The sequence below is a fragment of the Pezoporus wallicus genome, unplaced genomic scaffold (assembly GCF_028554395.1).
Source record: "Pezoporus wallicus isolate ANWC-B61680 ecotype Strahan unplaced genomic scaffold, APGP_CSIRO_Pwel_v1 contig_6714, whole genome shotgun sequence".
NCBI classification, from domain to species: domain Eukaryota; kingdom Metazoa; phylum Chordata; class Aves; order Psittaciformes; family Psittacidae; genus Pezoporus; species Pezoporus wallicus.
In genome coordinates this window covers 101,009-127,922 of record NW_026637486.1, presented here as the reverse complement: position 1 = coordinate 127,922, position 26,914 = coordinate 101,009, and the positions used below count along the sequence as shown (strand labels likewise).

The following is a 26,914-nucleotide window of genomic DNA, read 5'->3' as shown; positions in this document are numbered from 1 at the left end:
TTTAAAGCAATTAAAATACTTTTTAGAAGAGAATAACATGTAGGATATAGATTAATAGAAGGAATTTTTCCATTACATTATTTTACCACCAGAATAAAGGCTTCACGCACCAAAGCAGTCATTTTTTCTGAAGTTCACAAACTGGACACACTGTTTATCTCTCACCTCTGTTAAACGAGGTATGTGAAGGCCCTTTGCATGGTCACTTGCAGTCTTCCTTGATTTGCCCGGCCATGTTCTCTTCCTGTGACTCTCCGCTACACCAGACCAGGCAAAGACATCATGGTAAGCTAAATCCAGATCTGAAGGATCAACTGCGAACTGGCATATCAGCTTCAGCAAGCAAGCAAGACAGTCTAGCTGCCACTGTGGATAAGAAGAAAATGAAATGCTATTTTTTCAGGGATTTATTTTACAAATAATCCTGTGCCTACTACAGATTTGAAGTGAGGTATAAACAGCTAGAAGTAAGTGGCAAAACCTCATCAGAATACACCCCAAAGTGGAAGGATATTGAAAAAAGCTTAGTTATAATGAAAACATTTTCATGACCCACTCTATTAACAGGTATATTCAAGACATTCTGTTATTCAGTGCATGGTACAACACAGAGGAGATAAGCTCAATAGCAAAGAGCCTTTCCTGCACCGCAGTCAACTATAGCACAGGGTTTAAAGTATGGTACACAGAAGTGCTTTCAAGCTGAATATTACTGAACCACATAGAGACAAAACTACCATTTTGTATTGTAGCATCTCTTGTTAGATGAAAACCACTCATTCATGTAATAACTCTTGAGATCAATTTTCACGGTGCTCAGCTGTGAGCCTATGACCAAACAAGCACCTCCTCAGCTCCACCAGAAGAAGATGTAGTATGATAGTAAAATTAATAATACTCAGAGAATCAGAGAATGGTTTGGGTTGAAAAGGGGCTTTAAGCTTACCCAGTTCCAGCCCCCTGCCACAGGCAGGGACAGCTTCCACTAGAGCAGGTTGCTCCAAGCCCCATGCAACCTGACTCTGTACACTGCCAGGGATAATACAACAGAGCACCACGTCACAGCGTTTGTTATAGTAATGAAATAATTAATTTAGAACAAATACATCAAAAGCAGTTAGAAACTACCAAATTTTTGATAAAGACTATATCTGCCATCTTTTTAGTACTTCAGTACCTGTCACCAGTTTTATACATACATGGGAATGCTTGTTCATTGACACCTTTTTACATACCTGACTCAGAGCTTGAGAGATAGAATTTTTTGTAATTAAATGCCACAGAATTGAAAATAAAAGAGAAAAATTTAATATAAAGAAGTTTTCATTATGGTATGAATTTAGCTCAAACTAATTAAAAGAATAATGATGAAAAAGGCATTATATAAGAATGACTAATAACATTCATTATTGAAAAGTGCCTTTATTGACACCCCAGCCACAATGCTACCACTTTTGTCCCAGTGCCAACAAGGGGAAATGGTATTTCTTTGGCCTCTTCAAAAAGAAAGATAATTAAGAGAGTACTGCTTTTAAAAGAGACCATGACAAAAGTTTCCAAATAACAACCTTCCCTGAAACAAGCAGAAAAAAGGCAAAAATAAAGCACCCACTTCTTGTTTTGCAGATTCTGACTTGCTAAAGCAGTGGGAGATGCAACAGAATTACCAATGCAGCTGCAATCATTGCTAAAGATGGAGCCCAGTTTTTGTTCTAAGATGTTACCATGATCTGCAATTTTACATTCTACGAACTAGGATTTTTTAAGACTGGACAAAAAATTAAATATAAAGCACAGAAATACAAAGGGTGGTTTTAAAAATAAAAAAGCAGAAGTATGAAGTTTTTTTTTTAAGTAAATAAAATTCTTCTGGGAGTAGAAAATATTCAAGAAAAAGATCCCATTGCATAGGGTCTGGTGGCTTCGATTACAGAAATCATTTATTTCACTTACTACAGAAAAGTAACTGTAACAAAGGCAGAAAGAAATGAAAGCCTTTGCAAACGACAGCTCTGTTATTCTGGAATGAACACCTACCACAGTCCATGATTCTTGTTCTTTAGGCTCTAAGATCCCAGAATTGAAAATTTCTAGCAACTGTTGGAGCCCTCCAGCAGCAACAAACTGTGAATATAGTATGGAACCAATGTGAGAAAAAGCAAGCACAGAAATAACACAAAGTTCACTTAGATACCAACCTGAGCTTTATAAATGCATGAATGATGAACTATTCACCCGGGTATTTTATGAAAAACAAAAGAAACAGTTTTACACAACTATGACAAATTTACAGGCCTGATAACACAGAAAAGTTTAAAATGGTATACCTATTTGAGACAAAAAACTTTAAGATAGATAATGTTTCAAACGGGTTTCCATTTACATCCTATTTGAAAAACCCTATTAGGTATCACAGAATATTGTAGGAAAATCAAACCTTGCAGCTCCATGTGTTTTTACTGTTTTCTATCTGATCTTCACTCGAGTCATCGGAGTCTGGATAAAGATCACTGTAACTTCCCTAAAGATAAATAAGTACAATTTGTTGTAGAAATAGTTAAGGAATTAAAACACTAAAAATCAACTCATCAGGATATACTTTGCTTAAGAGAGAAAAACACATATTCAGTGCAAGAAGCTGTATTACCGTAGATTCGCGTCTTATTCTCCTGTTGGGCTTTCCCAAAGCTTCAATAATTTCCAGGGCATACAAAAGTTTATGGGCACTTTTTATTCGCAGAAGATCCTTCCAGCTAAAGCCATCATTACCCTTACAAAAGACAGAAAACAATTAGCACAATTTTATGCAATGCTGAGCCATCTAAAAAATGCAAAGAGAGGATTTTTAAAGTGACATGGACAAATACTGTGGTTTTTAATTTCATTTATTGTTTGAAATGAAGACAATCTATACATGATTGATGGTTTGAATTACGTGTATTCTACAATGAAATGTGAGTACGCTTCCAACATTATTATAAGTTAAGCTACACACAATTTTAAAGAGGAAGCCAAATCTTAGGCTCTAAACTGTCATTTCCACCAATATTTTGAGACAAGTCCATAAAGATCCATAACAGTTCAAATCTGTTAATATATAATTGCAACAACTTCAAAAGACGCAAAATTTTCATGTACAGGGCAAGAATTCAATTAGGTAAATACCCATGCTTTGAACTTATAGACGAGAGCACAAAAGGATTGCTATCACAAGAGTCATGTTAAAGCAAGGCCGTAGATGAAGAAAAGTGCTGTTTCAATTCCAGCCAAAATACTGTGACAATTAGTATTGACCATTTATTTAATAGGTTTTTAAAAGAAATCATGAAAACAAACTTTGGGAGCTAAATGACATCTTTTTAATTTCATAGGAATAATTAGGTTTGTCTATTAGGTTTATGTAGGTCCCAGCATGCTTAGCATACATACTATTTAACATTCCTATATGGGGAAAAGTCAATTAAACCACTAGACACTACAACATCCACATAACATAAATATGTAAAACAAGCATTCTTTGCTCACCTGCTCATCTGAAATATTCTGGAATGCCTGCAACATATTAGGGCACGTTGGCAGAAGCATTAACAGCTCCCAGACTCGTCTGGATAAGTTTTCTGCGTGGAGATGGAGTTCCTCACACCTTGCACTCTGACAAACCACAGAACAACCACTTTTATTGTGAGCTTCAGTGTGAAAATAAGATTTCAAAGTCACAAAATGTATTTACTCTTAATGAAAAAGCTGTTTCCTATCTAATGCAAATCCTTAAATAGAACATGAAGAAGAAGTCTCACTGAACCTGCAAGAAACTAAGTGACATCTTTACATTTTGAAATACTGGAGTGTAAATAAAACTTAAATATAAACTACTGGTTCAAATAAACCATTTTTTAATCTTTCACAAGCTAATGATGGCACATAAGACATGAAGCTTGAGTTTTTGCAATAAAACCTTTACAAACCTTTCTTCAAGCCAATTCCCATTATTAGTCACCACATCTATTTAAATAATCAAGATTCTTTCTTAAGAATTAATTTTTTAAAGTTTCTACTACTTAGAACATTTAAAATATATCAGAACAATGTTAAGACAATCAGAAAAATCATAGTGATGGTTATATCATATGTGAAATGTGACTCTACAGGCAATAAACGCATCTGGTGAATGGACAGAGCACACAGGAATTAGGCTAGATAAGAAAAGCAGCTGCAATAAGTCTTAAATGTAATTATTCTAATAAAACTAATTTACCTCACTATCTTCCATAGCCACTTCTCCAGAAGGAGGCTTGAAAGAGGCAAGCATCTCTAACAAATCAAAAAGGGTGGTAAGATGAGGTTCTTGCAGGAGTAAAAGCATTGGAATGTTGTCCTTCTGAGGAGGAGGTAGGCAGGATGCTGGAAGCTGAACACCTTCACCTTTACGTTCTCTCCTTGGTGCACCCAGAGATACAAACACCATCTAGAAAGAGAGGGAGACAACAAGGAGAGAGACAATTTTAAAAATGCATATGATAAGCCATGGAATGCTTTCAACAGGATCATAATTAAGAACTTAAAGACTACATAATCTCTTTGTGGTCAAATCTTTACTGAGCAGCATTTTGAGCCACTGCCATAATTAAAATTTGGTTTTGCTTTCACTTAAGGCATTCTTGGGTGCATGTACTTTTTGCTGCTGCTACAGTAAAAGGTCCTGCTTTCTTGTCCCTCCCTCCATCATTTTGCCATTCAGGCTGGGGAGACTCTAGTACTTGTCTGACTTCCCAGTACATTAATGAAATGGCACAAAAACTGATCCAGAGTTAAAATCAGAGAAATCAGCTTAAAGAACCAGAACGCTATTGAGGGCACAGCAACATAAACAGCAGTGTGGCTGGAAAAGCAGACATTTGCAACTGGCATAACCATGTTGTGGAAAGCCATTCTCAGATGAACTGTTCCTGCTGCTCTTAGTTATCTCCTCCATATATTGATCACACCCAGCCATTCAAACTGAATGCGACTGCTCCTTCAAGTTCTGCAGACAAAGAATTCATGTGATTGCACTTTAGCTCAATCCTGTAAAAATTATGTTAGCAAGAAAAAAAAAACCAACTTTAAAAATAGTTTTGCTTCTGAATTAACCTAATTCATTTATCAAAATGAACCTACAAACAGCTGAAGACCTAGTTCAACAGATCATCCAATCGGTAACTGCAACAGTCAAGACAGACTAACTGCCACACGTGCTAACAGCCAACAATGGCATATGTAAGTGTCACAGTCAGTAATAATCCTTCTAAAAGGATGTTAGCAGATACTGAGGGTGTGCAGCATGAGTTAGATTTCCTTTAGATAGAAAGAACGTGTCTGATGGTCTGCCAGTAAGTTTTGTTACAGTCCCATCTCCCTTAACAGCTGTGGTGTCACTGACACGTATACAAGTCTAATGAGGCTTTGCCATACTGTTGATTTCAGCAAACTTATGAGTAGACCACTCTAACAGGAGCTATGAATTGAGGTAAAAAATTACAGATGAGCACTAAAAAATGCTCCTGTGAAAGGAGAAAGCTAGTCACTGCTTCTATGGAGGTAGCATGCATTCTATAATTAACACAAAACATGCACAACATTCGATTCTGTTTTCACTGGTCCCTTGTTTTCCTTCACGAATGAAGAGCCTGGTATTTTTCTATTATTCCTTGAGTTTTCACATCTGCTGACATAACCAGAATTAGGCTTTTAAAATTACTAAGTAAACACTGACAGCAACAAGGACCAGCAGCATTAGTGTGAGCTTCCAGGAGGCATACATTGTATAGCATGCAACAACTGGTATCAGAAAACTATAGGATGCTCTCAAAGATAAGCTTATCTTCCACCACCACTATATCTATCAGCTGCACAAGACAAAAGCAGCCTATCAACCAATCTTGTTCAGCGACTGCTACTTTTATGCTGGTAATACCTGCATATCCTTAAAACCCAATTCATGAAGTGTTTTTTCATCATAATCAGTTGTCAGTTCATGCCCAGATGAAATCATTCTCACAGGTCCCATGAGGCCACCTAGGACAAAAACATACTTCAGTAAATTTCTGGAATCATGGTAAAAACTTAATGTGATTTCCTTAAGAAATTACATTACATTAAATTAGATTTACTTGCACGTATTCAGAAATAACTTTTCCCATAATAGTCCACCCAATCTGCTAGCAAAAAGTGTTCACAACACAGATTAAAAAGTCTTCCATATTTTGTAGTAATTTATGCTATACCAGAGAAGGATAATGGAAAATGACTGCGATCATCAACAAAATCCCTTTGCATCACACACCTGTGATAAAGGCAGCAAAGGCAAAGAAGCAATGATTAAAGCTACTTAAGCTAAGTTTGAAGTAAAGATGTCACCTACTTCAGAAAAGAGAAGCTGAGAACCAAGAATTCTCAACACTGAACAAGAAATCTGAACAACTGAAAGATGGAGAATTAAATTTCATTTGGTGCAGAATCAAGCAGTAAGCAAGAATTAGAATGCACAATGACTTTGTAACTCAGAATACTCATATAGCTCTAACCACCACTTGTGGTGCACAAAGATATTTGTCCTGGATTGAAATTTGCTGTGCTTTTCAGCCACTCTTACAAGTACACTCTTCCAACATTAGGCCCTGCTCCTCCACACCAGTGAAAAGCATATATATGCTGTCCCACTATACTTCAACACTGGGATTTCAGTGAGGGTGCTTCAGAAAAGCCTAATTTTTTAACCTCTTGCAGAAAACTTGGGAAGTTCTGAGTTCTGTAACCTGAAAATGCTTCAAACCGGTCTATTACCTGGTTATGGGAACACAATATTCAAAGACATGGGTTACAAAAAGCCTATGTATACTTCATTCTTTCACTATCATAAAGACACACACACTGTAGTGCTTTCCCAAACGAGCTGAGATATACACACAAGTGCTGTCATTTCCAAACTAGAGCAATCCAGTGAGATGTACATAGAGAAACTTTGATGGGACTGCCAGATAAATGGAGGTATCAGGCAAATACATACATATGTATTTGTATATATTTATATATGTATATATATATACACACATATATATGTATATATATATATACACACATATATATGTATATATGATCCTCAAATACTGCCCAAGCAAAATTTCCAGGATATTCTTGGGAAAAACTGGATAGACAGAAGCCCTCCAAAGACATCTGTCAGTTAGCAATAAAACCATGGAGGTTTTATATGGAGTTGGGAATAATTTCATGTATCTATCGCTGTTCCCATCCTCCCCAGCTGGCTGCTTTGAAACTTATCACTGTGGTCAGACAAAATAATTTCCAAGAGATAAAGGCAGGCAAAAACATCATCCACAAATAACACAGCAATCTACCATCCTCTGCACCTCAGCAAACTGGTAACAGGTTTCAGAAGAGAGAATACAACAACCAACCTGAGGGAGAAGTAAATGCAATGTCACGTTTCGCTGAACAATGCAGATATTAAATGAGCAAAAGATGTTACAACAGGTATTGGAACCTCAAAAGAATTATGTGGTAAATGGAAAAAAGAATAAGTTCATTGTGGTGAATAAGAATTAAAAGGAACATTTAATAAGTGTGACTGAGTCTACTGCTTACAGATACATTCCCAAAGTTTTGGCTAGGGTTCTTGGATAGTCCCTTAACAGAAGCATGATGATAAAAGCCTCAAAAATGTATCTGTAACTAATAAATGCTTTAAGGTTCTTTTAGCCCATCTCAGGACCTGCAGTTTCATTTTCCAAATAATAGTTATCCCATCTCTGTAACAATCTGTTTAACATTAACTTTCAGTGTCTTCGTCTTCTCAAACTCAGACAACAAGTCTTAGTTTTTAAGACAACAAGTGTTAGATGTGACTGGTACCACTTCAGACATGTCATTAGTTCAGGAATCCCAAGAGCAGGAAAATAATAATGACCCTCTGTGCAAAGCTGCTGGAAACAGTCAACTACATGATGATAAAAAGGGAGGCTAAGTGAAGGGCTGAAGGAGGCCCAGCAGCCTAAGAAAGAGCCAGGTCCAATTAACAACAGATGAAACAAATAAGAAGTTACAAATAAGTGCAAGCCTAGAATTCCGAGAGTCAAAAGTTGGTACAAAACTTCTGTTCTGTGAAACTGAAAACCCACCTGAGGAAAGAACTACAAATCAATTGAGGACAATGAGATTTAGCTCTGTAAGGACAAGACGAGAAAAAATGGTGCTCTACTGCCATGAGCCTTTAGCATTTATCACCATTTCAGGTTCTTAAACAGGAATTGCTTTTCTGTTGTAGATTAACTAATCCAGGTATATTAAAATGGACACAGTAAAGGTCACCAAGACAGAAGTGTGCACTACGTACCTTACAGTACACGTCTCCAATGGTGCAGAATGACCCAAGTTAAGTGTAAACAGTCAATACACTGAACCATAATTCAGAGGGATCTTTGTGACCAACAAAATGTTATTAAAAGGTGCTTTTCCAAAAAGAATCATTACAAAACAGTCCCCAAAATAGGGTGTGGATGAGTAAAACTGCAGATTTTAACCCCAAGTCTCAGTTTCAATCCTATTTCTTCAAAAGCAGTTGAAAAGTTAAGTAGACTATTCCAAACACAGGGTGGCATGCAGAGAACAATGCAGAGACACTCCTTCTGGAGTTTGATTAATAAGAGATTTAGCCTCTTACTGGGGTTTATGCATTTATCAGCCAGCACCGGTATCAATTACAAGCCAAAACACTTTGAGTCATTCGAATAGGTTTTAAACCTAGCAAAGGACACTGGGTTTATGCATCAATGGATATAAATGTTACAGTTCTCCAGTTTCCCATAGTTACGTATGTTAATCATTAGTGTAATAAACAGAAAAAATTAAAACATCATCCACAAAAAGTGTATAAAGTTATGAGCACCAGCACAGACAAAAGATTTTGTGCCTATGTGACGTGACTGAACTACAGGTGCTGTAGGACTGCAACTCTGAACTGTCTGAATCACGTGTTTCTGAAATCCCAGCTACCGCAAACATCAACATTCCTGCTATGTGGCTGTACTTGGTGGAAAACAAGATAGTTTCTTCGCTACAACAGCTTCGAAGGAGTGGCTGGAAAAGGATTTCACAAAGAAGTAACTGAGATGTCTAAAATTCAGTCTGGTTTAATGACAGTGTACCTCACTAAAACATATTTTTGCATGTTGTTAAAGTCTGAAAAGTCAGATTCATGTGTACACATACACTAATGGTCAGTGATGTTAGGAAAAGGTACTTGTGGGGGGTAGGAACTAGATGATCTTAAGGTCCTTTCCAACCTGATGACAGAAATTGTTCAGATAACACGCATTACATGCTAACTCTTGCTTGTAATGGGAAAGAAAGAACAAGAAAACCTTGAGGAGAAGATACTTTAGAAAACAGTAACATTCTGAACAGCAATAACTGGTAAGAATGCTGTAAGTAGGATGTAGCAAATGTCCTTCTACTAAAGGATAAACACTTTGCTCAAAAACACATTAAGAAAGGGAACACCAGCAGGATGCATATTCATCACACTCTAAGTAAGCAACGACCATCTCAGGACAAAGGTGACATTACAAATTTAAGGGCATCAAACCAAGATGAATGATCACTTTTGCTACAGGGTGATCATAAATTAAAAAGCAGTTGTAAGAGTAAGGAAAATCTTACACCTGACTGGAATACATGTATGTGGGGTATAATAAATCTGAATTATAACACCAAACTGAATCAATGGCTGAGCCAGAAATGTCTGAGTTTCAGGAAACACAGAATAAGGTTCTATGGAACAGAATCTCCAAATTACAGAAAACAATACAATTAAAACAACAATGAGAAGAAAAATAATATGGGGAAAAGTCTCTTGGATCTTGGCTAGACCCATGGACATATATAGCAGATCTACATTTTCTTTGCTATTTCAAATAAATGACATAGCACTTGAGAAACTACTAATTAAAAGTGAGGGTAATGCTTAACTACAGCTAGAAGAAAATAAACCATAATGCCTGCTTATTTAGGCCATCTGGGGAAGAAAAAGACCATAATCTCCAAAGTTCTAAATGGATGAACCCTTGTAAGGGCAAAAAATTGCAGATCTGAGTCCTACAGCTTACCAGGGAATTCCCCTTTGCGGCTGCTTTGGCCGAACTCCTGAAGCTGTGCTTGTTGATTTATTTGCTCCTTCTGCAAGTTTTCATACCAGTGGGTGACTTCTGCCCGTAGATCAGCCACCTGATCACTCGGATACATTTCTATAGTCATCTGAAACAAAGCAGGTATCTTATTTTTCAGAGCACACAACGGACTTCCTGAATTTAACCATGTAGGATGTGCCTGGAAAAGGGGTTTTGACTTACCTTGTCAGGAAGCCCAGCTGGTTGACATACAATTCTCAGTGGTAGTGACTGTTTGTCACTCAGGGCTTTCAAGTGGCTGCTGATCCCAGTGCCTTCAATCTGCCACTGTCTCAGGTGATACGCAAACCTTAAGAAGCAGGTAAAAACATTGACAGAGTATTTTTGTCAAAGCCTATTTCACACAAATGTTTGATAAATGAGACAAAGAAAAAAACCTGCACCTTTATTCACTGTGTTTTTTTTCCAAATAAAAGGAAGTTACTGATATTCTATTTTAAGGAAGTTACTGATATTCTATTTTTCAAATAAAACTAAAATAACTTTGAAGAAGCTTCTTTGGTGAGGGAAGGGAAACATGAGCCACATCCATACATATTTATGGAAGGACAAGGGCCAACACTGGTAACTCTTTAAACCTGACATATTACCTTGTAGAATTATCCACTGCTCTCTTTACACGAAGAAAAACAGAAATTATTACTTAAATAATTCATTACTCATTTGTCATAATGATAAGAGGAATGGAACTAAAGTTCACATCCAAATATATCAGTAGAGCTATTTACCTTCTCCTAAAAGCTTCCAGGTGTGTCTTCAGCATTAAGAGTCCCCTTTCAATAATGGTCAGACTCGAATGAGAGTCTTGCTCAAGGTTACTAGAAGCTATCATCAGACTCTCCATACACTTGCTAATAAATTCCTGTTCTTTTTCCAGACCAGTTTTACCTGTAATAGCAGTTAAAGTAAATTACATATGCACAACTTTGGGACCATGCATTCTAGTACTAAGAATAAAAAGAGGATAACACTATATAGTCTTTATAACACTTTAAACAAAAACCAAAACTAAAAGTGAAAACTCATACCATTGATGTAGTAGGAGTTGATATACTGGATGGCTGCTCGACTGACATCACCAGACTGTGCCCTTAAAGCAATACCCCAGAACTGGTCCATGCCACACAGCTGTTTTGACAAAAGGAAAATGAACACAGAAACAAAACCATTATTTTACTGGGAGTGATGTTTTTCTGACCTGAGACATTTTCTTTGCTTCTTGATGCAATCACTAAAGTTTTCCCTCTGCTCGGACTCTCAGCACTGCACACAAGTACTATACAATCCTGTTTCATTGAAACATTTTCATGCTTTGAAGCATGAGGAGAACGGGTTAAATTCAAGAGTGAATTTTCATTTTTGAGGAAGAGAAATACTTTTAAACAAAGCCTTAAAACCACAGCTGTTAACTGTGGTTAAAATAAAATCTCTTCACAGAAAAATATCCTATGCATAATTTCATTTCTGAGACGGTTTCTCTGTAGAAAACACTACAGAAGAAAAACCTCTGAAGCACATAATATGTAAACTGAGACACATTTTACAACAGATTTGTAGTCAGAATTAAATACGCCTAATGCAATGTCATCTGAATCTACTTATTTAGAAAACTGAACGTTACAAACCCACGCTTTAAACACAGTAGTGAATACAGATCAGTTATGTTAGGATACGATCAACTGCATAAAAATATGCAAGCAACAGGCATCACTTTCTTTGTGGTTTCCTAATGCTACCTCTAGAGACAAAAGCCACATAAACTCCAAGTCAGGATGGAAGGTCAGGATCATTGCCCTCTTTCATTTCCATTTCACTGTCCCGCTTCTGAGTTCCCAGGGCTTTCCTCAAGGCAGTGATCTGTACACACCCCACCACCACTCCGGGCTGTGGCATTACCACCTCAAACCAGTAAGCAATATTCAAGCCAGTAAGTTCTCAACAGATACACCATTGCAGAGAAGTAATTTAACTTTCCCCTTCCCTCAGAAAGTAGGTAAACACGAGCACAGAATCAAGGCTTACCTCAGAGTTTGAGCCACCATCGTACGCACTAGTTGCTAATCGAGCCAGATTACACAAATGCTGGAAGAGGTTTAGGCCAGTCATACTGATGGTTTCAGGTTTTAGTTGTGGCATCTAAATAAAATGAATCACTTTAGTAGGAAAAAGAAATTCTATGATGGAACAGGTACCTATTACAGGGTCATTATTTCATTAGCACACAAAAGTGTCATTGTTACTACCCAATCATATTTAAATGTAGTAGAGCAATTGAAATCACAGAAGGAACAAAACTCAATGTTGTAACACTACCCCTTATCAACAGTAGGACAGTTTGTAGCATACATGACATGCCTATTCAAAACACCCATGTGCTTACAAAAACAGACAAAAAACCATGTAACCTTGGAAAAGAACCAGACCACACTGATTACTGCCCAATCTATCCATTTTGTCATGGCATCTGTTGAAATGGATGAGACCCCTTGCAAGAAGCTCCACTGCTGCATGTTCATGTTTTCAGAGGATGTACTCATGAGATTTCTACCCCCCCCCCCCCCCCAAAGTATAGTGATTTTTTTAGTCAAGTAGACTATATCATATATATCATTAAAGCATAGTTTTAGGTGGCCTTTTTTTCCAAGCAGAGAAAGATTATTACAAGATTATGACAAGTGGAGCCCTCCCAGACTACCGAAGACATATTTTACATCGAAACAATTGTAAATATGTTAAATATCACTGATATGGAAACACTTTAACCCTAATTATAAGCTTGCAATTAACTCTGCTACATACCTTTTCCAAAAAAAGATGCTTGTAAGTCTCCATACCCATAGCGTGCTGATCTTTACTTCGTACTTGATTTAAGAACCAGTGTAGTGCATCGTCGTAACATTCAGAATCTTCTACTAAGCAGTGCCACAGTATATCCACTTGCTCTAAACTCAACCCTACAAGTAGGGAAGAATTTTTAACTACTCCTTTATAACATCAAGTATACAGCGATACTCTACAAACCCCAAGAAGACATGCAGAAAAATCTGCACAGTTCTTCGAATCACAGAATGGTTTGGGTTGGAAAGGACCCTAAGATCACCTCGTTCCACCCCCCCTAACACAGGCAGGGACACCTCACACTAAACCATCTCACCCAAGGCTCTGTCCAACCTGGCCCTGAACACTGCCAGGGATGGAGCATTCACAACCTCCCTGGGCAACCCATTCCAGTACCTCACCACCCTAACAGGAAAGAACTTCTTCCTTATATCCAATCTAAACTTCCCCTGTTTAAGTTTTAACCCGTTACCCCTTGTCCTATCACTACAGTCCCTAATGAAGAGTCCATCCCCAGCATCCTTATAGGCCCCCTTCAGATCCTGGAAGCTGCTATGAGGTCTCCACACAGCCTTCTCTTCTCCAGGCTGAACAGCCCCAACTTTCTCAGCCTGTCTTCATACAGGAGGTGCTCCAGTCCCCTGATCATCCTCGTGGCCTCCTCTGGACTTGTTCCAACAGTTCCATGTCCTTTTTATGTTGAGGACACCAGAACTGCACACAATGCTCCAGGTGAGGTCTCACGAGAGCAGAGCAGAGGGGCAGGATCACCTCCTTCGACCTGCTGGTCACGCTCCTTCTGATGCAGCCCAGGATACGGTTGCTTTCTGGGCTTTGAGCACAAACTGAAGCCAGCTCATGTTAAGTTTCTCATCAACCAACACCCCCAAGTCCTTCTCCGCGGGGCTGCTCTGAATCTCTTCTCTGCCCAACCTGTAGCTGTGACTTGTCAGGACAAGAAGTTTTTGGAAACAACAAAAGAAAAATGCACCACCTACCCATTAGGGATCATATTTCTTCCTCTTAGAGCTAGCAATCAGCTACAGGTTTTGGTCATTAGTGCTGTCAGATGGTACTAAAACAATGAGTAGCATGAGCTGACCTGGGATTTGATACCAAACAGCAGCAGGCTGTTTCTCTGTCAGTAAGTACTGGACACAACCTGAAGTCCAGCTTTGAGCTGGGTATTTAAACCGTGGCTGAAAATAGTATCTCTGTAATGATTTCATTGTTTCCGTCTTCAAGAGAACAGGAGGTTCATTTTCTTAGCTGACATATGATAATACCTCAACACATTTCTTTAAGAAGAACTGCGGCTATCTGTCCTATCAACAGCAGCAAGTATGGTGGTGTAAGTTTTCTGTCTCTTGGTTACAGATGTTCTTACTCCTTCCTGTACTCTGCTCTAATGACCAGAGGGACAAGCCATGTGTTGTATGCCAACTCTGACTACCGGTAATGAGGCTACGCAAATGACTCTTCCCTTCAGTCATTCTAGTAACTGACCTCAACATACAATCAACTGGAAGTCTGTACAGAGCTGATGCTGAGACAACGCTGAAAGTTACTAGTTTAGAAGGGACTAAAAGAGCAGCCAAAAGAATTTACGGAAGGGAAAGCCACCATGGGTTACTGAAACCACAGAAAATTATGCTCAACTTTGAATACCATCAGCTACATTTCTATTTTTAACTTTTAGAGCAAAAAGATTTCAGCATCTGTGCAGCTCAACCATCACACAGAACACTGCTTTTGTAAAGTGGAAACCAATTTCTGACAGTATTAAAATACCAAGACTTATTCCTTTTTGGTATCACAACTTAAGAGTGCACTCCAGTAGAGATCTCTGAGAACACTATGGACATGAACCAAACCCACACAAATACAGAATCTAGTATCTTCATTTCAGTGATTGCTACAACCTTAATATTTAGAACAACTGAAACATGGAGAACATAAAAATCTGTTCTCACAGAACTGCAACAGAATTAAAACTCTAATGTTGGTTCTGTGCATTCATCAGAAAATCTTCCTTCTTTTGAAACAGTACCAGAGATTATTTAAACTGTGTGTTTAAAATAGATTTACTTAAGATAACATTGATGATTGTAACTGTATCCACCTTACTATGAGGTGCTTCTCTGATAAGGTAACCTCAAATACTTACTGAAATGATCTGGGGATCCTAGAGTTGAAAACACGCATGTCAGGAATTGAAGACGAACCTGAACCTCTGCACTGTGGCTGTATCTAAAATTTAAATTTATATAGGAACAGAAGTTTATGTCATTGTTTATTGTCACAACTGTTTCCCCACTCACACATACACCTCTTAAAACATAAGCAACTTCTTCTTAAAGGTTTCCTTTTGACCTTCTAGTTCAGAATATAGTCTAGACTCCAATTATACCCATTACAGAACCACACCAAACATGTGGAACGACACACTAGCCACTACCAGATAAGGTACTTCTGCTGGTTTTTGGGGAGGTGGAAGTGGGGGGTTTTTGGCATCAAGTGCATCATTTTGTCATTAGCACCTTGCAGGACCTGACCTTAATTTTTCTCTGACTTGTAAAATGCTGGTATTTCTTCTCTGAATTTCTGATCCCAGCTGATGCATGTTCTTTATTATTTTCAGAACTTACATTAAAATATTAATGTTCTTTTTAAGGTAGAAGCTTAATGGTCAAAGGAGTAGAAAAATGTTATCATTTTGCCTGAATTTAAAGCAATTCATCCCACTTCCAAACAGCTTTTGAAGTCTCTTGTCACTACAGCAGTGTCCAATATAAAGGAGTATGATAAAGTGAAAAAATGACCCATAAAATAAGCAACATTTTTCCACTGTGGACGCCTATATCTATATATTGACATTGACACCTGTCAAAACGTGACTAGTTTATTCGTCTGGGATTGGGAAATTAAGAATTTTATTGTTTCTGTATACAGACTCATAGAATAGTTAGGGTTGGAAAGGACCTTAAGATCATCCAGTTCCATCCCCCTGCCATGGGCAGGGACACCTCACACTAAACCATGTCACCCAAGGCTCTGTCCAACCTGGCCTTGAACACCACCAGGGATGGAGCATTCACAGCTTCCCTGGGCAACCCATTCCAGTGCCTCGCCACCCTCACAGTAAAGGACTTCTTCCTTATATCTAACCTCAACTTCCCCTGTTTAAGTTTGAACCCATTACCTATATATACCTCATTTTATTCCTACAGATTGGAAAGGAAAAGGAAGCTACTTAAGATGTTATTGTTTTTACAGACCTTTGCCTCCCTAAGCATATAATGTCCCTACAGAAAGTATTTACATCTAAGAATACATCAGAAGCACCAGAAGAAAGGCAAAAAAAAAACATTTGAAGACATAAAAGATCAAAACACCCAGCTGTGTACTTACAATGCGTGTTTATGTCGTCCTTCCCTGACTGCCTGAATGTAGTGTACCAAATTATCAAAGAAAAGTTTCATCATATTAAGTTCCTTTTCTGCCCACCTGTGTCAATTGAAAGGGCAGAAAGATTTATGGTTTGTTTAAAAAGATCACAAAAGGAACAGAAATTAGACAGTTATTACAGGAAAACTGCAGACACATAAACCCGAAGTTAACATTCCATTTTCCAGCTACCATCAATTCAGGAGTATTTTCCAGAACTGCACTCTCTTCTTCCTTGTCATCCATAAGGCTCCGCAATGTTAATTTTCAGGACTGACAGAACATTCCCACTTGAGAGCATGAAAACTGTTCCTAAAGGCCCTAATTCAGAAAAAGTCTAAGCCAAAACTCAGAACTGGGCATGTATTTAAGTGTCATGTCCAAAAGGCCAAGTTAAATTGCTGATTCTCATAGTAATCTTTCCCAGATGTTCCAGCGGTCCGTTCTCTGTAGTCAGAGCAGCTAGTTACACAGTTTGTTCTAGATGGCTTCACATTTCAAAGGTTTTCTTATAAATCATATTTTTTATTACTGAGAAGCATCTGATATACATCAAAACAGATTGGTGTAATATCAAGTTATTACAACCTTTTACAACATATTATTAGTGGATGTCTACTACTGCCCTGCAAGTCCTTTGGGACTGGGGGGGATGCAATGTGTATTATGAAGGAATCTAGGCCTGAGTGATTAGCCTATACATCTAGGCCAGACAACAGAGAGATGATAACCTTAGGTCATTATTAATCTGGACCACACTAAAGGAACAAGCCTTGCAGCAGTCCTCTAAATGTCATCACTTCTGGTGGTTCAGTCTGTTGGGGACAGGAGGCTACTTACATCGTTATCCAATGTGTATCGTAACTGCTCCCAAATTGTTGAAATGTACCAAAGAGCTTTGGAAGAAGACGAAGTGAAACTACTACTGATCTGAAGGAGACACAGAGAAATGATGACAATACATGATTGCTGTAAGATTAAAATAGTTAATTTTCAAATTAGTTTGAGCAGCTCAGGCTCAGTGAGCAGCTGAAAGCACTGTCTATATCACGTGAAATTCACCATCATGTCAGCCAGTTAGTTTTCTCAATCTGAACTACAAGTACTTCAAATTCTTTACAAGTAATACCTGGGACACCAGCTGTGGGCCGAGTATAAGAATAAAACCGTATGCATTTTTTATTAAAAGTTATTTACCTTTCAGAAGATAAAATCTTATTTCTGAGTTTCATAAAACTTATCTTGACATTTCAGCAACATTTTTCTACAACTGGATGACACAGCAGAACTAAATCTGCTTCAAACTCATTATAGACACCCGTAGGTGTGTATTGCAAGACTGTTATCTACGAAAACTTAAGAAGTGCTTAAACTGCATGTAACAGAACATCTATGATTCTATGATGAGTATCTTCACATTTCTTTTATTACTATCTCAGTATACATATAACTCATCTCACAAATACAGTTCTTAGCCAGAATGTAACAATGTAACACTGGAGGTGACGTCCAGCAGTTGATTAGCTGTATCAACCAAATCAATTCCACCTCTGCCAGTCTTCTAACCATACATCTCACAGCTTCGGTGGGTATTAAAACAAGTTATCTGAGCTCGAGGTACTACTTCTACCTTCAGGTGCTACTTCAGAACAGACCCCACGAGAGACTTGGTGGAAAAGAACTTGTCTGCTCCTCAGCCACTTGCATGTTAAATCTAAATATTCAGCTCCAAATGCTTATGCTGAGGTACTTGACCTTGCACTCAGCTGGCTAAGATGTGGTCCAGATTTTACCAAAGGGTAGGAAGCAACCTCTGGCAGAAGGGAGAACAGACACATGCAACAAGATGAGAAATTCAGGACACTGATAGAACAGAAATATTGCAGCTCAGATACACCTATGACACCTTAAAAAACTATGTTTATACTTTTGCTTGTGTCTGGTTTAACTTGTCTTCCTGCAAAATGAAATAATCATTATAGTCAACTTGGATTTCCTGTATGTCACAAAATAGATACATGTAAAAACAGATAATTTATGACTGGAGTTACCTGTTGTTTGCTAAATTTTCTAAGCAGCCTTCAATAAATCTCATTCGAATCTGTCTGTCAGTGAACCAGCACACTAAAGAACAGAGCAGCTTCTCTGCTTCATTTATTAACCCTTCAGAGAGATGAATCTACATCAAGCAGAAAGAAAGGTTACTGAGGAGGATGTATTCGCTTTCTCTTACAAAATCTTCTTTTCTGGTATTCTACTTACTGCATCTTCATCCTGGACCAGATCCCACAAAAGGGTATTTCCTTTCTTACACACATTATCCAAATTAATGTCCGTCACTGCATTGCTGTTATACTGATGCTTATGAACTGCTGGTCCTGAATAGAAGATAAAGACCATTACTGAATAAATAAAAGGAACCATCTAGTTTGAACCTTATTCCCTAAGTGCATGAACAACAAGATGCTTTATCTGTAAACGTGGCTATTTTAAAGTGCCTAAAACGACACTGTAATTGCAGCCTTTTTTCACACATGGGTTCTTAAAAAGGACAAAACCATTATGACCATACAAGAAATCAACAGGGCAGCCAAGCCAATACTGACACTGGTTTTGGCTCATGGCAAGGTTCAGTAAAACCAGTATTTAGGAATTGCAGATGTAGGTGCAATTGCTTTTTATTTTAATTAGATTCAATTCATAGTGTAATTAAAGTATTTCTTAAGTCTTTCTGTAGTTCTGTGGTCCAAAGGGAGATATCTTTATAACTACCACTGCTGGAAAGCAAAAAAAGCAGCACACTGCAATAAATTGCTTCCACGATCTCCTGTAATTGACTAAAAACCAGGGAAAACAAACATCATTTTTTTATATAGAAACCCATCATGTTTTCATAAACACTGATAGACATCTTCCTTCTTCTGTGGCCACAGCTGGCACCACTGATTTATCTACTGTTTGATACTGTTTTCACGTAACAGCAAAGTCAAGCAGAAAACGTGGACTGTGCACAGGACACTGTAGTTACTTGCACATGCAAAAGCAGGGGTGTCAAAAATAATCTGCACTGAAGGTCTTGTGCAATTTGGGTCTTCATTAAAATGTGTAATATCTATGGAAAACATGGACAAAAGATGCTGATTTACAGCATGTTTTAACTGCAGTTTTAATAGTTTATTCAGCTCTGGAGTGGAGAAAAATAATCCTTCCAGATTTGCAGTGTCAGGCTGGAATTGTAATTCAGTTCCACATAACAAGGAATGTTAAGCCTAAAGAAAAACTTCTTACTCAACTGTGTTTCATCCAGGAAAGATATAAATAAATACTGGTTTTACTGTCTGTGGAAGACAGCAAACTTGGTTCTGTCAGACCAGTGAATCAAAATGTCAAACCTTCAGAAACCACACCCTCCATTATATTTAAAAGGAGGATAAAACAGAAAATAAAGCTGCCACAATAGCATATGGAAATATGATACAACTCTTGAGGAGCGTTTTAGGAGCATCTAAAATTGCACCCTGAAGTCAACTCGAAAATTCAGCAGTGTAAGATGAAATAGCGTAAAATGTACTTTACAACAAGCTCCTGAAGATATCAAGTTATATTTTAACTCGTTATTCCAAAGTTATCCTCTTTACAGCCCATTATGGTTAATTCATTTAAGCTGACAAATGTACAGAATCACAGGAAGATCCACCGACTAGAAGAAAAATCATACAAGGTTTCAGAGAGGAAAAAACACCCTTGCATTTCAGTACCACCTTTCTTTTTGCTTTAATAACTTCTTAAACAAAAACATTTGCTCTTTAGTGCCTTGATTTCTTCTAACTTGCACTAAAAGTTCTAGTAGAAATCTGGGAGTGGGATAAGGAATTATAAAGGCAAACACAGCTACACCTTCAGTCATACAAAAATGGATCTCTTGGAGAAACAGCAAAATCTCAGTAGGCATAGAATCATAGAATCACAGAATGGTTCGGGTTGGAAAGGACCTTAAGATCATCCAGTTCCAACCCCCCTGCCATGGGCAGGGACACCTCACACTAAACCATGTCACCCAAGGCTCTGTCCAACCTGGCCTTGAACACGGCCAGGGATGGAGCATTCACAACCTCCCTGGGCAACCCATTCCAGTGCCTCACCACCTTCACAGGAACGAACTTCTTCCTCATATCCAATCTAAACTTCCCCTGTTTAGGTTTGAAGCCATTACCCCTTGTCCTGTCGCTACAGTCCCTAATGAAGAATCCCTTCCCAGCATCCCTGTAGGCCTCAAGTCACCATGGTTTCTTTGGGAAAATACATCTGCATGGTTAAAATAATTTATTTTAATTACTGGAAACTAATTCAAAATTATACAGAACTGAGTTAGAAGAAACATGTTTTTTCTCTTTTCTTACCTTGACTAAGATGCTCATGATAGATAGAGGCAAGATTGGGAAGGTGCTGCTGAAGATGAGATGTTAGCTCAGCATGTGAATTGATCTGTACAAGCTCTTCTTCACAGCCAGACTCTTCCCCATCAAAATCAGCCATATTTTTCTCTGATTTGGCACTGACCTGGGAACTACTGCAGCTGACATCATCTGCACTTAGCATATCATCAACCATGTGCCTGGAAAAGAATATTAGAATGAGCAATATCAAAGAGAAAGTTGATTTTAGTAGACTACAAGTGAGAAGACATCTCCCTAAAGCTACAATCAGGATGAACTGTCTGTCTGAACAGCAGACCTGCATGTGAATTTGGAAAACAATTACAGACGAACTGAAGGTCTCACTATCATGATGATTGTGTTGACTTCTTTAATGTTAATTAAATACAGCATTTCCCAAAACAATTTTAACATCTTCTTAAATGTTGTCTTATTTATTCAATTGAAAACCTTTATAAAAGACTTTAATCAGACCTTAACAAAACAGATCACTGTGTAATTATCTGCTGTAACTATTAGCAGTCAGACAATATTAACCTGAACTACTCCAAAATGTCCATATAAATTTCTGCCCAAATGGAGTATTTTGCTACCACTTTTATTTCTGTTATAGAGGAATCAGAAGAAATACCTACCCGTCATGGTGATGGTGGTGGTGATGGTGGTGGTGGTGATGCTGTGGCCCAATGAACTGTCGACAGTTAAATAATTCATTTCCAATAGTTTCGCCAAGGAAGTCCCCTGTGTGAGTTATACAAGAATCTTGAGACCCTTGTGAAATGTGAGCAGTGCTCATCTCCCCTGTCATGTCATGCTCTGCATCCTCCGCATGAGAACAAGCATCTAGCATTCTAATTCGATTATCCACTGGTGTCACAGAGTCAGTGTTAAAAACGTGGTCCTTTCCTGCCCCATTATTTGCACCACTCCTCTCTGATGCCCCTTGTGAATCTCCCAGGCAAATGCCTGTTTGTGATTCCAGTTTTCTGCTTCGTAGATCTGTGCTCCTATTGCTTTTCTGGGGATTATGACTCCTATCTTCTTCCTCTTCATCCTCCTCCTCTTTGAGAGCTTCAATATCTGCAATGTCTTCAGACTGCACCTCGCTGCCAGGGCTTCCAGCAGACTGGCTTGCGTGACTGGAGTTGGCCTCATTACTGGATCCATCACTGTGACCACTGCTACTACCAGGACCACTGCTGCCATCCTCACCACTGTTGGCTGTCTCATCAGAGCTTCCTTGCATGGACTCCTGTAATTGTTATTGTGAGATTGATGACAAAATAAAACAACAACAAAAACACATAATCAACAACGTCATCATCCAAACACTATTCTTCATTATGAGGAAATGTGTCAGATCTTCAAGTTTGCATTCATTCTTTCTCAGTATGGCTGTCAATAACAAAATGCTCTGAACAAGATTCTAACGTAATAATTTATTTCCATAGCTTAATAAGCAACTCAGTAACAACATTCACAGACTAAGATTTAAGCTCTTACCTCTGTATCTGAAAGTCGCTGCTGTACATGTTTTGTTCTGTTAATAAGCTGTTCCTCCATTTCAATATCACTGCCTCCACTTTGATGGGTGTCACTGTTGTCACTACTTTGAGGGCTGGCTGCTGGTGACCCTAGTTCAAAACCACACTTCCCAGTTACTTTGTGTTATGTATTAATTGGAATGTAACAGCATTACATAAAGTCTGCAAGTCTGCCTCAAATGCTTAACTCAACAGCATTCTTCCTGCAAACAGCTGAACAAGAGAGATAACAACCCAAATAGTCTGTGTACCTATACACTAAAATCTCCCTTTAGAACACTGAGCAATTTCCTACAAGATACTTCTTGCCAGTACACAGCACAGCTATATGAATATCCTACATTCTACATGAAATGTAAGTTCCATTTGACCTCCCATAAAAGTGTAACTTCAAACTTCTACCAGTTCTTCCTCTATTAAGATTCCACAGCTGTAGAAAACCACTGTAGTGTCAAACATATCAGATTGTGGTGTACTTCTAGAACTATACTTACAAGGTGAAGGGGCTGCTCTTCTGAGCTCCTCTTCTTCTGAAGGAAAAAAGCAGGATGGAAAAATAAGTGACTAAAAATCTTTTTTGTCAGCATATAGTTGTCCACGATTCATAAAAATCAGCAGTAGGAAAAGAAAGGGAAACTACAGTAAAATGGCTTGGCAGCATCTTTAGGACTGACTGTGGGGAAATACACAGTCAAGGAAAAATAAAAGCCAAAAAACCCCAGAAATAGCATGGAATATCAAAAACTAGGTAAAAATTAGATAAACCTTTGTAAGATTTTATGGAGCTATGTAAGTTACAGATGTTCAGAAGAACAAGAAAAGTTAAATGGTGAGTTACGGACCATCCTCTGAATTAAAAAAAGAAAAAAGTAATACAAAAATACATGCTACTTTAGATATTACAAACAGAACTGATTGGAAATAGAAAGCTTTCCAAATGGGCTCCCAAAGCTTTAATGCTTTTGTCTTTATCCTCGACTTGCTTGAAAAATGTCAGCATGACATGCCTAAAAATACTTCAAGTAAAAAGTTCTAAACATCCTTTTGGTCCAAAGGCAACAAGGAGACTAGGAAAATTAAACATTTAACTACTGGATCTATTGGAAAACCACGTACCTTTTTTGTTTCCCATGGGTAGATTGGTACTCAGTAAAGATGCAAAAGAGCTTTGTTTTGACAGCTGAGCCTTAGCTGCTAGTGCATTATTCCACAGTGCTTTTATAAGCATTGAGGCCAAATACAAGGTCTATAAACAGAAACAGGTAACAGCGCCATTAAGAAGCAGTAGGTTCTGCTCGCAAGAATCTACTAATCTTTCTATATGGCAATACTGCAGTTCACCAACATAAACTCATCAGAATAAATGAATGCACTTAATAATGTGTGAAACACTTTCTGACTTCAGACATAGTTAAAATCTTCTATCGGTGCTTATGGAGTCTTCAAAAATGTCTCAGAAAGATTATAATTCAGAAGACAGAAAAGGCCTACTTGAAGAAACATGACTTTACTCATAAAGTTTCACTCTTACGCATTAGTGAATATTACTTTTGCATGTACTCCTTTAGAAACACAACAACCAATCCATAATGCTTGTCTAACATACTAACAGAATTTCTCTTGTTTCAGTGATTTTGTTTGCCTTGTCTTTACCTGTTCAGTGTGAGCACTTGGATGAAGAGTTGAGACCAGGTTAAGAAGATGTCTAAGTGGGACAGGGTCCAAGTTTTTGATCAAGGAAGGAAACAAGTCATGTATGTAACGACTGCAATGCTTTAGCTACAAAGTACAAAAAGAGAAGGTAACAGGAACAGCAAAATGAACACAAAAAATAATTCAAAGATTGATAAAATTAATTATTAAACAACATATTTGCACAAATTCTCAGGATGTATTTGTCCAATAATTCCAAACTACATAAGCCTTATAATTCTGAATAAACTTAGTTTTTATGTTGTAGAACATATAAAGTTTAGTGAAACCAAATGTGACAGTGTCCTCCTTTGTTCCAGTTCTAAGAGATATGGTGAAACGAACAACTGGATTTTAACTTAAATACAACTTCTACAATATAATGTATATGCTAAAGCTTGAGGGAAATAATACTTGCAATGAGGTGGTAAATACAACTGAAGACATTACAGGCTAACGTGAGACTGAGAGAACAGACTCTGTGAACTGTGTGAGGCTTATTTACAATTCTTTTGTCTTTCCAGTAATGGATGTCAAGAAATATGACAATGTGTTTAGCTAAGAGTACACTCTATTTACACATTAAAGTGACATTGCTCCTAGATGTTTCCTCTTAGGTTAAATGCTGCTCTTCATAGTCATTCAAAGGGTTTCACGATGTTTGTAAGGATGCTGATATTCAAAAACTAAATAACAGCTACAAGGATCTTCTAGAAAAAAACATTTTTAATGTTGGTTACCATAAATGTACCTCAAAAGGGGTGGGTTTTGTCATTATTTATTTTGCCTTCCTGGCATATAAAATACATGTCAGCAGTTAATGGGGTACAGGCTGCCTTTCACAGGATTCAAACTGGACTGAAATTACATAGATTCTATACAAGGATCCATCTAAACATCTTGAGATACCTGCTTCAGTTCAGAGGAGATACATTTTTGCCCAGAAGTTAGTTTAAATAGTGGAAAATATATTTTTTAAGGTCTTCTATTCTTTTAGTCTAAAGATGTTGGCATTTTAAACAACATTGGAGGTTTAAACCTTTTAGAGGAAGTGATTAGGACATGCTTTGTTCTGATATCAAAAATACATATTGAATATAACAGTATTGTTATATTCAATAATATATAACAGTATGTCAAAATGAACTTGTGAACTGTAAAAGAATTAGCTCATTTGGGTAACTATATTCAATTATAGGGTGAAAGAAAAAATCCAAATGTCTAATACTAGTGTGAGTTACTGTAAGTGCAAAAACATTAAGGAAGGTAAAATACTGCTTTAAAAATGTAAGTGCAATAAATAATTATTAATTACTTTGATAAAGAGAATTGTTGGAGCCTTTTAAGAGGGAATGCTGTTACAGGGAGCACCTGCATGTTATAATGACAATGGAATACAGAGGGTTCAGCATGTGTGTACAGAGGTATTTGACTGAGACAAATCACAGAGAAATACTGAACACATAAAAAAACCCTTCAAATGCTAACCTGTATAAAAGTGTGCTCTCTGTACCTGTTCAAAAGATCAATTTTATTTCTCTGACCTTCATCTTGAGTGTATTTTTCAGAAAAACTGATGCTGAAACCTTGAGGGATTTTTTCTGGGATTTGTTTGTTTGCTGAGTGGCTTTTTTCAATAATAAAAGCAGAACGAAACCACAGACTAACAGTTTCCACAACAGGAAATCAAAATGTCTCCTGCCTTCAAAGCCCCTAAATAAAACATTTCACAACCTAAAATAAAAAGCATATCCATCCCTGAGAAGTAGCAAACAAATACATCTTCCTGAAGGAAAAAAGAGCTTCCAGGTTTACTAAGCTAAAAATAAAACCTCAGTACCTTCTATACACTTGAACACCAGCACTGTAGCACAGCTGTAAACTTCACTGCCACAACTGTCACCTGATTGTACCCACCAGGAGTATCAGAAATGGCAGCTACAATACATAGGAGCAAGGCAATTTAGCACAACAGTAAAAATATTACATCCACCTTACAATCTTTATTCCCTTTCTTAGTGGAAATACTATGTCCTTGCTATACAGCTGCCTTTTTAACTCTTGTATAAAAGTAGCCTAGGTGGATTTCTGCATCTAATAAAAACCCAGTAACTGTGGCAGTTACTTAACTTACAATTTTGCTCAGCAAAACGGACAAGAAGAAGAAAGAAACTCAACTTTAAAACCAAAATCAACTTGACATTTTCTATTGGGATTTTTGTATCACTCCTTCAATCATGCCAGTTTTATAGCTACCTGTGCCGCTGCCCAAATACAGTCTATATGTTGAGTACTAAGTCTCCCTTCTGCTGCAAGAAAATTCAGGATCACTTGGCACTGTTTGATGATCTGCAAAGCGAGAACATATTGAGGAAAGGTTTTACTAGAACAATTAGTTACTCCTCCATGTTTATACTAAAAATAGGAATTTTACACAAACCTCAATGTGTAAATTTGGTCCAAAAATGTGCTCAACAACATTGTTGCTGATAAGCCAGTCTGCAAGTTCTTTTGCAATTGACCTAGAGAGCAAAAATAGTGGGAACACGTGAAATTATTTGCCTACAATATACACACTGTGCTCTGCCCCAGCACAGCATGTCTTTTAAATTCATACCTGTAATTGTAGTAAGCATATGAAAACTTGGTTGAATACAAAGCATAGTCAATGGTCATTCATTCAAGTAAGAAGAAAATGATTCCTCTATTTTTTTCT

General features: G+C 37.7%; 1 protein-coding gene across 11 annotated transcripts in view; it reads right to left on the bottom strand.

Annotated features, from left to right (window-relative positions):
• Nucleotides 1–26,914, bottom strand: part of USP34 (ubiquitin specific peptidase 34) — a 136,194-nt gene that overhangs the window by 55,526 nt on the left and 53,754 nt on the right. For 7 of the 11 annotated variants that reach the window (XR_008971719.1, XM_057405735.1, XM_057405741.1 and 4 more), the window contains exons 9-34: nucleotides 26,639–26,720; nucleotides 26,455–26,547; nucleotides 24,160–24,285; nucleotides 23,623–23,752; nucleotides 23,001–23,036; nucleotides 22,466–22,596; nucleotides 21,598–22,214; nucleotides 20,927–21,141; nucleotides 18,789–18,904; nucleotides 18,578–18,705; nucleotides 17,367–17,456; nucleotides 16,491–16,586; nucleotides 15,247–15,329; nucleotides 13,041–13,195; nucleotides 12,264–12,377; nucleotides 11,270–11,369; nucleotides 10,970–11,129; nucleotides 10,404–10,530; nucleotides 10,161–10,308; nucleotides 5,954–6,054; nucleotides 4,256–4,465; nucleotides 3,526–3,651; nucleotides 2,648–2,770; nucleotides 2,438–2,521; nucleotides 2,038–2,124; nucleotides 166–366 (exon numbers count right to left, since the gene is read on the bottom strand). Coding sequence is in view for 10 of the 11 variants with exons in the window: in XM_057405735.1 (XP_057261718.1) it covers nucleotides 166–366; nucleotides 2,038–2,124; nucleotides 2,438–2,521; nucleotides 2,648–2,770; nucleotides 3,526–3,651; nucleotides 4,256–4,465; nucleotides 5,954–6,054; nucleotides 10,161–10,308; nucleotides 10,404–10,530; nucleotides 10,970–11,129; nucleotides 11,270–11,369; nucleotides 12,264–12,377; nucleotides 13,041–13,195; nucleotides 15,247–15,329; nucleotides 16,491–16,586; nucleotides 17,367–17,456; nucleotides 18,578–18,705; nucleotides 18,789–18,904; nucleotides 20,927–21,141; nucleotides 21,598–22,214; nucleotides 22,466–22,596; nucleotides 23,001–23,036; nucleotides 23,623–23,752; nucleotides 24,160–24,285; nucleotides 26,455–26,547; nucleotides 26,639–26,720 (3,679 nt within the window). In the remaining variant the exon portion in view is untranslated. The remainder of the gene's footprint in view (nucleotides 1–165; nucleotides 367–2,037; nucleotides 2,125–2,437; nucleotides 2,522–2,647; nucleotides 2,771–3,525; nucleotides 3,652–4,255; nucleotides 4,466–5,953; nucleotides 6,055–10,160; nucleotides 10,309–10,403; nucleotides 10,531–10,969; nucleotides 11,130–11,269; nucleotides 11,370–12,263; nucleotides 12,378–13,040; nucleotides 13,196–15,246; nucleotides 15,330–16,490; nucleotides 16,587–17,366; nucleotides 17,457–18,577; nucleotides 18,706–18,788; nucleotides 18,905–20,926; nucleotides 21,142–21,597; nucleotides 22,215–22,465; nucleotides 22,597–23,000; nucleotides 23,037–23,622; nucleotides 23,753–24,159; nucleotides 24,286–26,454; nucleotides 26,548–26,638; nucleotides 26,721–26,914) is intronic. The other 4 variants (XM_057405736.1, XM_057405745.1, XM_057405744.1 and 1 more) reach the window with 2 other exon arrangements.